The sequence below is a fragment of the Sphaerodactylus townsendi genome, linkage group LG03, assembly GCF_021028975.2.
Source record: "Sphaerodactylus townsendi isolate TG3544 linkage group LG03, MPM_Stown_v2.3, whole genome shotgun sequence".
In the NCBI taxonomy this organism is placed as follows: Eukaryota; Metazoa; Chordata; class Lepidosauria; order Squamata; family Sphaerodactylidae; genus Sphaerodactylus; species Sphaerodactylus townsendi.
The window spans coordinates 79,094,197-79,104,697 of NC_059427.1; the positions used below are offsets into that span (position 1 = coordinate 79,094,197).

The 10,501-nt window shown below is 93.8% G+C and overlaps 1 protein-coding gene across 1 annotated transcript; it reads right to left on the reverse strand.

The window, feature by feature from the left end:
• Positions 1-8,795: 8,795 nt before the first annotated feature.
• LOC125429120 (basic proline-rich protein-like) lies at positions 8,796-10,295 on the reverse strand (the record flags this gene model as incomplete). The annotated part of the gene is made up of 1 exon (XM_048489914.1): positions 8,796-10,295. A coding segment is annotated over one exon (1,500 nt), but the record flags the coding sequence as incomplete, so codon positions are not given.
• Positions 10,296-10,501: the final 206 nt, after the last annotated feature.

A 10,501-nucleotide genomic window follows, 5' to 3' on the forward strand; every position in this document is an offset into this window, starting at 1 on the left:
GGGGGGGGGGGGGGTGGGGGGGGGGGGGGGTGGGGGGGGGGGGGGGTGGGGGGGGGGGGGGGTGGGGGGGGGGGGGGGTGGGGGGGGGGGGGGGTGGGGGGGGGGGGGGGTGGGGGGGGGGGGGGGTGGGGGGGGGGGGGGGTGGGGGGGGGGGGGGGTGGGGGGGGGGGGGGGTGGGGGGGGGGGGGGGTGGGGGGGGGGGGGGGTGGGGGGGGGGGGGGGTGGGGGGGGGGGGGGGTGGGGGGGGGGGGGGGTGGGGGGGGGGGGGGGTGGGGGGGGGGGGGGGTGGGGGGGGGGGGGGGTGGGGGGGGGGGGGGGTGGGGGGGGGGGGGGGTGGGGGGGGGGGGGGGTGGGGGGGGGGGGGGGTGGGGGGGGGGGGGGGTGGGGGGGGGGGGGGGTGGGGGGGGGGGGGGGTGGGGGGGGGGGGGGGTGGGGGGGGGGGGGGGTGGGGGGGGGGGGGGGTGGGGGGGGGGGGGGGTGGGGGGGGGGGGGGGTGGGGGGGGGGGGGGGTGGGGGGGGGGGGGGGTGGGGGGGGGGGGGGGTGGGGGGGGGGGGGGGTGGGGGGGGGGGGGGGTGGGGGGGGGGGGGGGTGGGGGGGGGGGGGGGTGGGGGGGGGGGGGGGTGGGGGGGGGGGGGGGTGGGGGGGGGGGGGGGTGGGGGGGGGGGGGGGTGGGGGGGGGGGGGGGTGGGGGGGGGGGGGGGTGGGGGGGGGGGGGGGTGGGGGGGGGGGGGGGTGGGGGGGGGGGGGGGTGGGGGGGGGGGGGGGTGGGGGGGGGGGGGGGTGGGGGGGGGGGGGGGTGGGGGGGGGGGGGGGTGGGGGGGGGGGGGGGTGGGGGGGGGGGGGGGTGGGGGGGGGGGGGGGTGGGGGGGGGGGGGGGTGGGGGGGGGGGGGGGTGGGGGGGGGGGGGGGTGGGGGGGGGGGGGGGTGGGGGGGGGGGGGGGTGGGGGGGGGGGGGGGTGGGGGGGGGGGGGGGTGGGGGGGGGGGGGGGTGGGGGGGGGGGGGGGTGGGGGGGGGGGGGGGTGGGGGGGGGGGGGGGTGGGGGGGGGGGGGGGTGGGGGGGGGGGGGGGTGGGGGGGGGGGGGGGTGGGGGGGGGGGGGGGTGGGGGGGGGGGGGGGTGGGGGGGGGGGGGGGTGGGGGGGGGGGGGGGTGGGGGGGGGGGGGGGTGGGGGGGGGGGGGGGTGGGGGGGGGGGGGGGTGGGGGGGGGGGGGGGTGGGGGGGGGGGGGGGTGGGGGGGGGGGGGGGTGGGGGGGGGGGGGGGTGGGGGGGGGGGGGGGTGGGGGGGGGGGGGGGTGGGGGGGGGGGGGGGTGGGGGGGGGGGGGGGTGGGGGGGGGGGGGGGTGGGGGGGGGGGGGGGTGGGGGGGGGGGGGGGTGGGGGGGGGGGGGGGTGGGGGGGGGGGGGGGTGGGGGGGGGGGGGGGTGGGGGGGGGGGGGGGTGGGGGGGGGGGGGGGTGGGGGGGGGGGGGGGTGGGGGGGGGGGGGGGTGGGGGGGGGGGGGGGTGGGGGGGGGGGGGGGTGGGGGGGGGGGGGGGTGGGGGGGGGGGGGGGTGGGGGGGGGGGGGGGTGGGGGGGGGGGGGGGTGGGGGGGGGGGGGGGTGGGGGGGGGGGGGGGTGGGGGGGGGGGGGGGTGGGGGGGGGGGGGGGTGGGGGGGGGGGGGGGTGGGGGGGGGGGGGGGTGGGGGGGGGGGGGGGTGGGGGGGGGGGGGGGTGGGGGGGGGGGGGGGTGGGGGGGGGGGGGGGTGGGGGGGGGGGGGGGTGGGGGGGGGGGGGGGTGGGGGGGGGGGGGGGTGGGGGGGGGGGGGGGTGGGGGGGGGGGGGGGTGGGGGGGGGGGGGGGTGGGGGGGGGGGGGGGTGGGGGGGGGGGGGGGTGGGGGGGGGGGGGGGTGGGGGGGGGGGGGGGTGGGGGGGGGGGGGGGTGGGGGGGGGGGGGGGTGGGGGGGGGGGGGGGTGGGGGGGGGGGGGGGTGGGGGGGGGGGGGGGTGGGGGGGGGGGGGGGTGGGGGGGGGGGGGGGTGGGGGGGGGGGGGGGTGGGGGGGGGGGGGGGTGGGGGGGGGGGGGGGTGGGGGGGGGGGGGGGTGGGGGGGGGGGGGGGTGGGGGGGGGGGGGGGTGGGGGGGGGGGGGGGTGGGGGGGGGGGGGGGTGGGGGGGGGGGGGGGTGGGGGGGGGGGGGGGTGGGGGGGGGGGGGGGTGGGGGGGGGGGGGGGTGGGGGGGGGGGGGGGTGGGGGGGGGGGGGGGTGGGGGGGGGGGGGGGTGGGGGGGGGGGGGGGTGGGGGGGGGGGGGGGTGGGGGGGGGGGGGGGTGGGGGGGGGGGGGGGTGGGGGGGGGGGGGGGTGGGGGGGGGGGGGGGTGGGGGGGGGGGGGGGTGGGGGGGGGGGGGGGTGGGGGGGGGGGGGGGTGGGGGGGGGGGGGGGTGGGGGGGGGGGGGGGTGGGGGGGGGGGGGGGTGGGGGGGGGGGGGGGTGGGGGGGGGGGGGGGTGGGGGGGGGGGGGGGTGGGGGGGGGGGGGGGTGGGGGGGGGGGGGGGTGGGGGGGGGGGGGGGTGGGGGGGGGGGGGGGTGGGGGGGGGGGGGGGTGGGGGGGGGGGGGGGTGGGGGGGGGGGGGGGTGGGGGGGGGGGGGGGTGGGGGGGGGGGGGGGTGGGGGGGGGGGGGGGTGGGGGGGGGGGGGGGTGGGGGGGGGGGGGGGTGGGGGGGGGGGGGGGTGGGGGGGGGGGGGGGTGGGGGGGGGGGGGGGTGGGGGGGGGGGGGGGTGGGGGGGGGGGGGGGTGGGGGGGGGGGGGGGTGGGGGGGGGGGGGGGTGGGGGGGGGGGGGGGTGGGGGGGGGGGGGGGTGGGGGGGGGGGGGGGTGGGGGGGGGGGGGGGTGGGGGGGGGGGGGGGTGGGGGGGGGGGGGGGTGGGGGGGGGGGGGGGTGGGGGGGGGGGGGGGTGGGGGGGGGGGGGGGTGGGGGGGGGGGGGGGTGGGGGGGGGGGGGGGTGGGGGGGGGGGGGGGTGGGGGGGGGGGGGGGTGGGGGGGGGGGGGGGTGGGGGGGGGGGGGGGTGGGGGGGGGGGGGGGTGGGGGGGGGGGGGGGTGGGGGGGGGGGGGGGTGGGGGGGGGGGGGGGTGGGGGGGGGGGGGGGTGGGGGGGGGGGGGGGTGGGGGGGGGGGGGGGTGGGGGGGGGGGGGGGTGGGGGGGGGGGGGGGTGGGGGGGGGGGGGGGTGGGGGGGGGGGGGGGTGGGGGGGGGGGGGGGTGGGGGGGGGGGGGGGTGGGGGGGGGGGGGGGTGGGGGGGGGGGGGGGTGGGGGGGGGGGGGGGTGGGGGGGGGGGGGGGTGGGGGGGGGGGGGGGTGGGGGGGGGGGGGGGTGGGGGGGGGGGGGGGTGGGGGGGGGGGGGGGTGGGGGGGGGGGGGGGTGGGGGGGGGGGGGGGTGGGGGGGGGGGGGGGTGGGGGGGGGGGGGGGTGGGGGGGGGGGGGGGTGGGGGGGGGGGGGGGTGGGGGGGGGGGGGGGTGGGGGGGGGGGGGGGTGGGGGGGGGGGGGGGTGGGGGGGGGGGGGGGTGGGGGGGGGGGGGGGTGGGGGGGGGGGGGGGTGGGGGGGGGGGGGGGTGGGGGGGGGGGGGGGTGGGGGGGGGGGGGGGTGGGGGGGGGGGGGGGTGGGGGGGGGGGGGGGTGGGGGGGGGGGGGGGTGGGGGGGGGGGGGGGTGGGGGGGGGGGGGGGTGGGGGGGGGGGGGGGTGGGGGGGGGGGGGGGTGGGGGGGGGGGGGGGTGGGGGGGGGGGGGGGTGGGGGGGGGGGGGGGTGGGGGGGGGGGGGGGTGGGGGGGGGGGGGGGTGGGGGGGGGGGGGGGTGGGGGGGGGGGGGGGTGGGGGGGGGGGGGGGTGGGGGGGGGGGGGGGTGGGGGGGGGGGGGGGTGGGGGGGGGGGGGGGTGGGGGGGGGGGGGGGTGGGGGGGGGGGGGGGTGGGGGGGGGGGGGGGTGGGGGGGGGGGGGGGTGGGGGGGGGGGGGGGTGGGGGGGGGGGGGGGTGGGGGGGGGGGGGGGTGGGGGGGGGGGGGGGTGGGGGGGGGGGGGGGTGGGGGGGGGGGGGGGTGGGGGGGGGGGGGGGTGGGGGGGGGGGGGGGTGGGGGGGGGGGGGGGTGGGGGGGGGGGGGGGTGGGGGGGGGGGGGGGTGGGGGGGGGGGGGGGTGGGGGGGGGGGGGGGTGGGGGGGGGGGGGGGTGGGGGGGGGGGGGGGTGGGGGGGGGGGGGGGTGGGGGGGGGGGGGGGTGGGGGGGGGGGGGGGTGGGGGGGGGGGGGGGTGGGGGGGGGGGGGGGTGGGGGGGGGGGGGGGTGGGGGGGGGGGGGGGTGGGGGGGGGGGGGGGTGGGGGGGGGGGGGGGTGGGGGGGGGGGGGGGTGGGGGGGGGGGGGGGTGGGGGGGGGGGGGGGTGGGGGGGGGGGGGGGTGGGGGGGGGGGGGGGTGGGGGGGGGGGGGGGTGGGGGGGGGGGGGGGTGGGGGGGGGGGGGGGTGGGGGGGGGGGGGGGTGGGGGGGGGGGGGGGTGGGGGGGGGGGGGGGTGGGGGGGGGGGGGGGTGGGGGGGGGGGGGGGTGGGGGGGGGGGGGGGTGGGGGGGGGGGGGGGTGGGGGGGGGGGGGGGTGGGGGGGGGGGGGGGTGGGGGGGGGGGGGGGTGGGGGGGGGGGGGGGTGGGGGGGGGGGGGGGTGGGGGGGGGGGGGGGTGGGGGGGGGGGGGGGTGGGGGGGGGGGGGGGTGGGGGGGGGGGGGGGTGGGGGGGGGGGGGGGTGGGGGGGGGGGGGGGTGGGGGGGGGGGGGGGTGGGGGGGGGGGGGGGTGGGGGGGGGGGGGGGTGGGGGGGGGGGGGGGTGGGGGGGGGGGGGGGTGGGGGGGGGGGGGGGTGGGGGGGGGGGGGGGTGGGGGGGGGGGGGGGTGGGGGGGGGGGGGGGTGGGGGGGGGGGGGGGTGGGGGGGGGGGGGGGTGGGGGGGGGGGGGGGTGGGGGGGGGGGGGGGTGGGGGGGGGGGGGGGTGGGGGGGGGGGGGGGTGGGGGGGGGGGGGGGTGGGGGGGGGGGGGGGTGGGGGGGGGGGGGGGTGGGGGGGGGGGGGGGTGGGGGGGGGGGGGGGTGGGGGGGGGGGGGGGTGGGGGGGGGGGGGGGTGGGGGGGGGGGGGGGTGGGGGGGGGGGGGGGTGGGGGGGGGGGGGGGTGGGGGGGGGGGGGGGTGGGGGGGGGGGGGGGTGGGGGGGGGGGGGGGTGGGGGGGGGGGGGGGTGGGGGGGGGGGGGGGTGGGGGGGGGGGGGGGTGGGGGGGGGGGGGGGTGGGGGGGGGGGGGGGTGGGGGGGGGGGGGGGTGGGGGGGGGGGGGGGTGGGGGGGGGGGGGGGTGGGGGGGGGGGGGGGTGGGGGGGGGGGGGGGTGGGGGGGGGGGGGGGTGGGGGGGGGGGGGGGTGGGGGGGGGGGGGGGTGGGGGGGGGGGGGGGTGGGGGGGGGGGGGGGTGGGGGGGGGGGGGGGTGGGGGGGGGGGGGGGTGGGGGGGGGGGGGGGTGGGGGGGGGGGGGGGTGGGGGGGGGGGGGGGTGGGGGGGGGGGGGGGTGGGGGGGGGGGGGGGTGGGGGGGGGGGGGGGTGGGGGGGGGGGGGGGTGGGGGGGGGGGGGGGTGGGGGGGGGGGGGGGTGGGGGGGGGGGGGGGTGGGGGGGGGGGGGGGTGGGGGGGGGGGGGGGTGGGGGGGGGGGGGGGTGGGGGGGGGGGGGGGTGGGGGGGGGGGGGGGTGGGGGGGGGGGGGGGTGGGGGGGGGGGGGGGTGGGGGGGGGGGGGGGTGGGGGGGGGGGGGGGTGGGGGGGGGGGGGGGTGGGGGGGGGGGGGGGTGGGGGGGGGGGGGGGTGGGGGGGGGGGGGGGTGGGGGGGGGGGGGGGTGGGGGGGGGGGGGGGTGGGGGGGGGGGGGGGTGGGGGGGGGGGGGGGTGGGGGGGGGGGGGGGTGGGGGGGGGGGGGGGTGGGGGGGGGGGGGGGTGGGGGGGGGGGGGGGTGGGGGGGGGGGGGGGTGGGGGGGGGGGGGGGTGGGGGGGGGGGGGGGTGGGGGGGGGGGGGGGTGGGGGGGGGGGGGGGTGGGGGGGGGGGGGGGTGGGGGGGGGGGGGGGTGGGGGGGGGGGGGGGTGGGGGGGGGGGGGGGTGGGGGGGGGGGGGGGTGGGGGGGGGGGGGGGTGGGGGGGGGGGGGGGTGGGGGGGGGGGGGGGTGGGGGGGGGGGGGGGTGGGGGGGGGGGGGGGTGGGGGGGGGGGGGGGTGGGGGGGGGGGGGGGTGGGGGGGGGGGGGGGTGGGGGGGGGGGGGGGTGGGGGGGGGGGGGGGTGGGGGGGGGGGGGGGTGGGGGGGGGGGGGGGTGGGGGGGGGGGGGGGTGGGGGGGGGGGGGGGTGGGGGGGGGGGGGGGTGGGGGGGGGGGGGGGTGGGGGGGGGGGGGGGTGGGGGGGGGGGGGGGTGGGGGGGGGGGGGGGTGGGGGGGGGGGGGGGTGGGGGGGGGGGGGGGTGGGGGGGGGGGGGGGTGGGGGGGGGGGGGGGTGGGGGGGGGGGGGGGTGGGGGGGGGGGGGGGTGGGGGGGGGGGGGGGTGGGGGGGGGGGGGGGTGGGGGGGGGGGGGGGTGGGGGGGGGGGGGGGTGGGGGGGGGGGGGGGTGGGGGGGGGGGGGGGTGGGGGGGGGGGGGGGTGGGGGGGGGGGGGGGTGGGGGGGGGGGGGGGTGGGGGGGGGGGGGGGTGGGGGGGGGGGGGGGTGGGGGGGGGGGGGGGTGGGGGGGGGGGGGGGTGGGGGGGGGGGGGGGTGGGGGGGGGGGGGGGTGGGGGGGGGGGGGGGTGGGGGGGGGGGGGGGTGGGGGGGGGGGGGGGTGGGGGGGGGGGGGGGTGGGGGGGGGGGGGGGTGGGGGGGGGGGGGGGTGGGGGGGGGGGGGGGTGGGGGGGGGGGGGGGTGGGGGGGGGGGGGGGTGGGGGGGGGGGGGGGTGGGGGGGGGGGGGGGTGGGGGGGGGGGGGGGTGGGGGGGGGGGGGGGTGGGGGGGGGGGGGGGTGGGGGGGGGGGGGGGTGGGGGGGGGGGGGGGTGGGGGGGGGGGGGGGTGGGGGGGGGGGGGGGTGGGGGGGGGGGGGGGTGGGGGGGGGGGGGGGTGGGGGGGGGGGGGGGTGGGGGGGGGGGGGGGTGGGGGGGGGGGGGGGTGGGGGGGGGGGGGGGTGGGGGGGGGGGGGGGTGGGGGGGGGGGGGGGTGGGGGGGGGGGGGGGTGGGGGGGGGGGGGGGTGGGGGGGGGGGGGGGTGGGGGGGGGGGGGGGTGGGGGGGGGGGGGGGTGGGGGGGGGGGGGGGTGGGGGGGGGGGGGGGTGGGGGGGGGGGGGGGTGGGGGGGGGGGGGGGTGGGGGGGGGGGGGGGTGGGGGGGGGGGGGGGTGGGGGGGGGGGGGGGTGGGGGGGGGGGGGGGTGGGGGGGGGGGGGGGTGGGGGGGGGGGGGGGTGGGGGGGGGGGGGGGTGGGGGGGGGGGGGGGTGGGGGGGGGGGGGGGTGGGGGGGGGGGGGGGTGGGGGGGGGGGGGGGTGGGGGGGGGGGGGGGTGGGGGGGGGGGGGGGTGGGGGGGGGGGGGGGTGGGGGGGGGGGGGGGTGGGGGGGGGGGGGGGTGGGGGGGGGGGGGGGTGGGGGGGGGGGGGGGTGGGGGGGGGGGGGGGTGGGGGGGGGGGGGGGTGGGGGGGGGGGGGGGTGGGGGGGGGGGGGGGTGGGGGGGGGGGGGGGTGGGGGGGGGGGGGGGTGGGGGGGGGGGGGGGTGGGGGGGGGGGGGGGTGGGGGGGGGGGGGGGTGGGGGGGGGGGGGGGTGGGGGGGGGGGGGGGTGGGGGGGGGGGGGGGTGGGGGGGGGGGGGGGTGGGGGGGGGGGGGGGTGGGGGGGGGGGGGGGTGGGGGGGGGGGGGGGTGGGGGGGGGGGGGGGTGGGGGGGGGGGGGGGTGGGGGGGGGGGGGGGTGGGGGGGGGGGGGGGTGGGGGGGGGGGGGGGTGGGGGGGGGGGGGGGTGGGGGGGGGGGGGGGTGGGGGGGGGGGGGGGTGGGGGGGGGGGGGGGTGGGGGGGGGGGGGGGTGGGGGGGGGGGGGGGTGGGGGGGGGGGGGGGTGGGGGGGGGGGGGGGTGGGGGGGGGGGGGGGTGGGGGGGGGGGGGGGTGGGGGGGGGGGGGGGTGGGGGGGGGGGGGGGTGGGGGGGGGGGGGGGTGGGGGGGGGGGGGGGTGGGGGGGGGGGGGGGTGGGGGGGGGGGGGGGTGGGGGGGGGGGGGGGTGGGGGGGGGGGGGGGTGGGGGGGGGGGGGGGTGGGGGGGGGGGGGGGTGGGGGGGGGGGGGGGTGGGGGGGGGGGGGGGTGGGGGGGGGGGGGGGTGGGGGGGGGGGGGGGTGGGGGGGGGGGGGGGTGGGGGGGGGGGGGGGTGGGGGGGGGGGGGGGTGGGGGGGGGGGGGGGTGGGGGGGGGGGGGGGTGGGGGGGGGGGGGGGTGGGGGGGGGGGGGGGTGGGGGGGGGGGGGGGTGGGGGGGGGGGGGGGTGGGGGGGGGGGGGGGTGGGGGGGGGGGGGGGTGGGGGGGGGGGGGGGTGGGGGGGGGGGGGGGTGGGGGGGGGGGGGGGTGGGGGGGGGGGGGGGTGGGGGGGGGGGGGGGTGGGGGGGGGGGGGGGTGGGGGGGGGGGGGGGTGGGGGGGGGGGGGGGTGGGGGGGGGGGGGGGTGGGGGGGGGGGGGGGTGGGGGGGGGGGGGGGTGGGGGGGGGGGGGGGTGGGGGGGGGGGGGGGTGGGGGGGGGGGGGGGTGGGGGGGGGGGGGGGTGGGGGGGGGGGGGGGTGGGGGGGGGGGGGGGTGGGGGGGGGGGGGGGTGGGGGGGGGGGGGGGTGGGGGGGGGGGGGGGTGGGGGGGGGGGGGGGTGGGGGGGGGGGGGGGTGGGGGGGGGGGGGGGTGGGGGGGGGGGGGGGTGGGGGGGGGGGGGGGTGGGGGGGGGGGGGGGTGGGGGGGGGGGGGGGTGGGGGGGGGGGGGGGTGGGGGGGGGGGGGGGTGGGGGGGGGGGGGGGTGGGGGGGGGGGGGGGTGGGGGGGGGGGGGGGTGGGGGGGGGGGGGGGTGGGGGGGGGGGGGGGTGGGGGGGGGGGGGGGTGGGGGGGGGGGGGGGTGGGGGGGGGGGGGGGTGGGGGGGGGGGGGGGTGGGGGGGGGGGGGGGTGGGGGGGGGGGGGGGTGGGGGGGGGGGGGGGTGGGGGGGGGGGGGGGTGGGGGGGGGGGGGGGTGGGGGGGGGGGGGGGTGGGGGGGGGGGGGGGTGGGGGGGGGGGGGGGTGGGGGGGGGGGGGGGTGGGGGGGGGGGGGGGTGGGGGGGGGGGGGGGTGGGGGGGGGGGGGGGTGGGGGGGGGGGGGGGTGGGGGGGGGGGGGGGTGGGGGGGGGGGGGGGTGGGGGGGGGGGGGGGTGGGGGGGGGGGGGGGTGGGGGGGGGGGGGGGTGGGGGGGGGGGGGGGTGGGGGGGGGGGGGGGTGGGGGGGGGGGGGGGTGGGGGGGGGGGGGGGTGGGGGGGGGGGGGGGTGGGGGGGGGGGGGGGTGGGGGGGGGGGGGGGTGGGGGGGGGGGGGGGTGGGGGGGGGGGGGGGTGGGGGGGGGGGGGGGTGGGGGGGGGGGGGGGTGGGGGGGGGGGGGGGTGGGGGGGGGGGGGGGTGGGGGGGGGGGGGGGTGGGGGGGGGGGGGGGTGGGGGGGGGGGGGGGTGGGGGGGGGGGGGGGTGGGGGGGGGGGGGGGTGGGGGGGGGGGGGGGTGGGGGGGGGGGGGGGTGGGGGGGGGGGGGGGTGGGGGGGGGGGGGGGTGGGGGGGGGGGGGGGTGGGGGGGGGGGGGGGTGGGGGGGGGGGGGGGTGGGGGGGGGGGGGGGTGGGGGGGGGGGGGGGTGGGGGGGGGGGGGGGTGGGGGGGGGGGGGGGTGGGGGGGGGGGGGGGTGGGGGGGGGGGGGGGTGGGGGGGGGGGGGGGTGGGGGGGGGGGGGGGTGGGGGGGGGGGGGGGTGGGGGGGGGGGGGGGTGGGGGGGGGGGGGGGTGGGGGGGGGGGGGGGTGGGGGGGGGGGGGGGTGGGGGGGGGGGGGGGTGGGGGGGGGGGGGGGTGGGGGGGGGGGGGGGTGGGGGGGGGGGGGGGTGGGGGGGGGGGGGGGTGGGGGGGGGGGGGGGTGGGGGGGGGGGGGGGTGGGGGGGGGGGGGGGTGGGGGGGGGGGGGGGTGGGGGGGGGGGGGGGTGGGGGGGGGGGGGGGTGGGGGGGGGGGGGGGTGGGGGGGGGGGGGGGTGGGGGGGGGGGGGGGTGGGGGGGGGGGGGGGTGGGGGGGGGGGGGGGTGGGGGGGGGGGGGGGTGGGGGGGGGGGGGGGTGGGGGGGGGGGGGGGTGGGGGGGGGGGGGGGTGGGGGGGGGGGGGGGTGGGGGGGGGGGGGGGTGGGGGGGGGGGGGGGTGGGGGGGGGGGGGGGTGGGGGGGGGGGGGGGTGGGGGGGGGGGGGGGTGGGGGGGGGGGGGGGTGGGGGGGGGGGGGGGTGGGGGGGGGGGGGGGTGGGGGG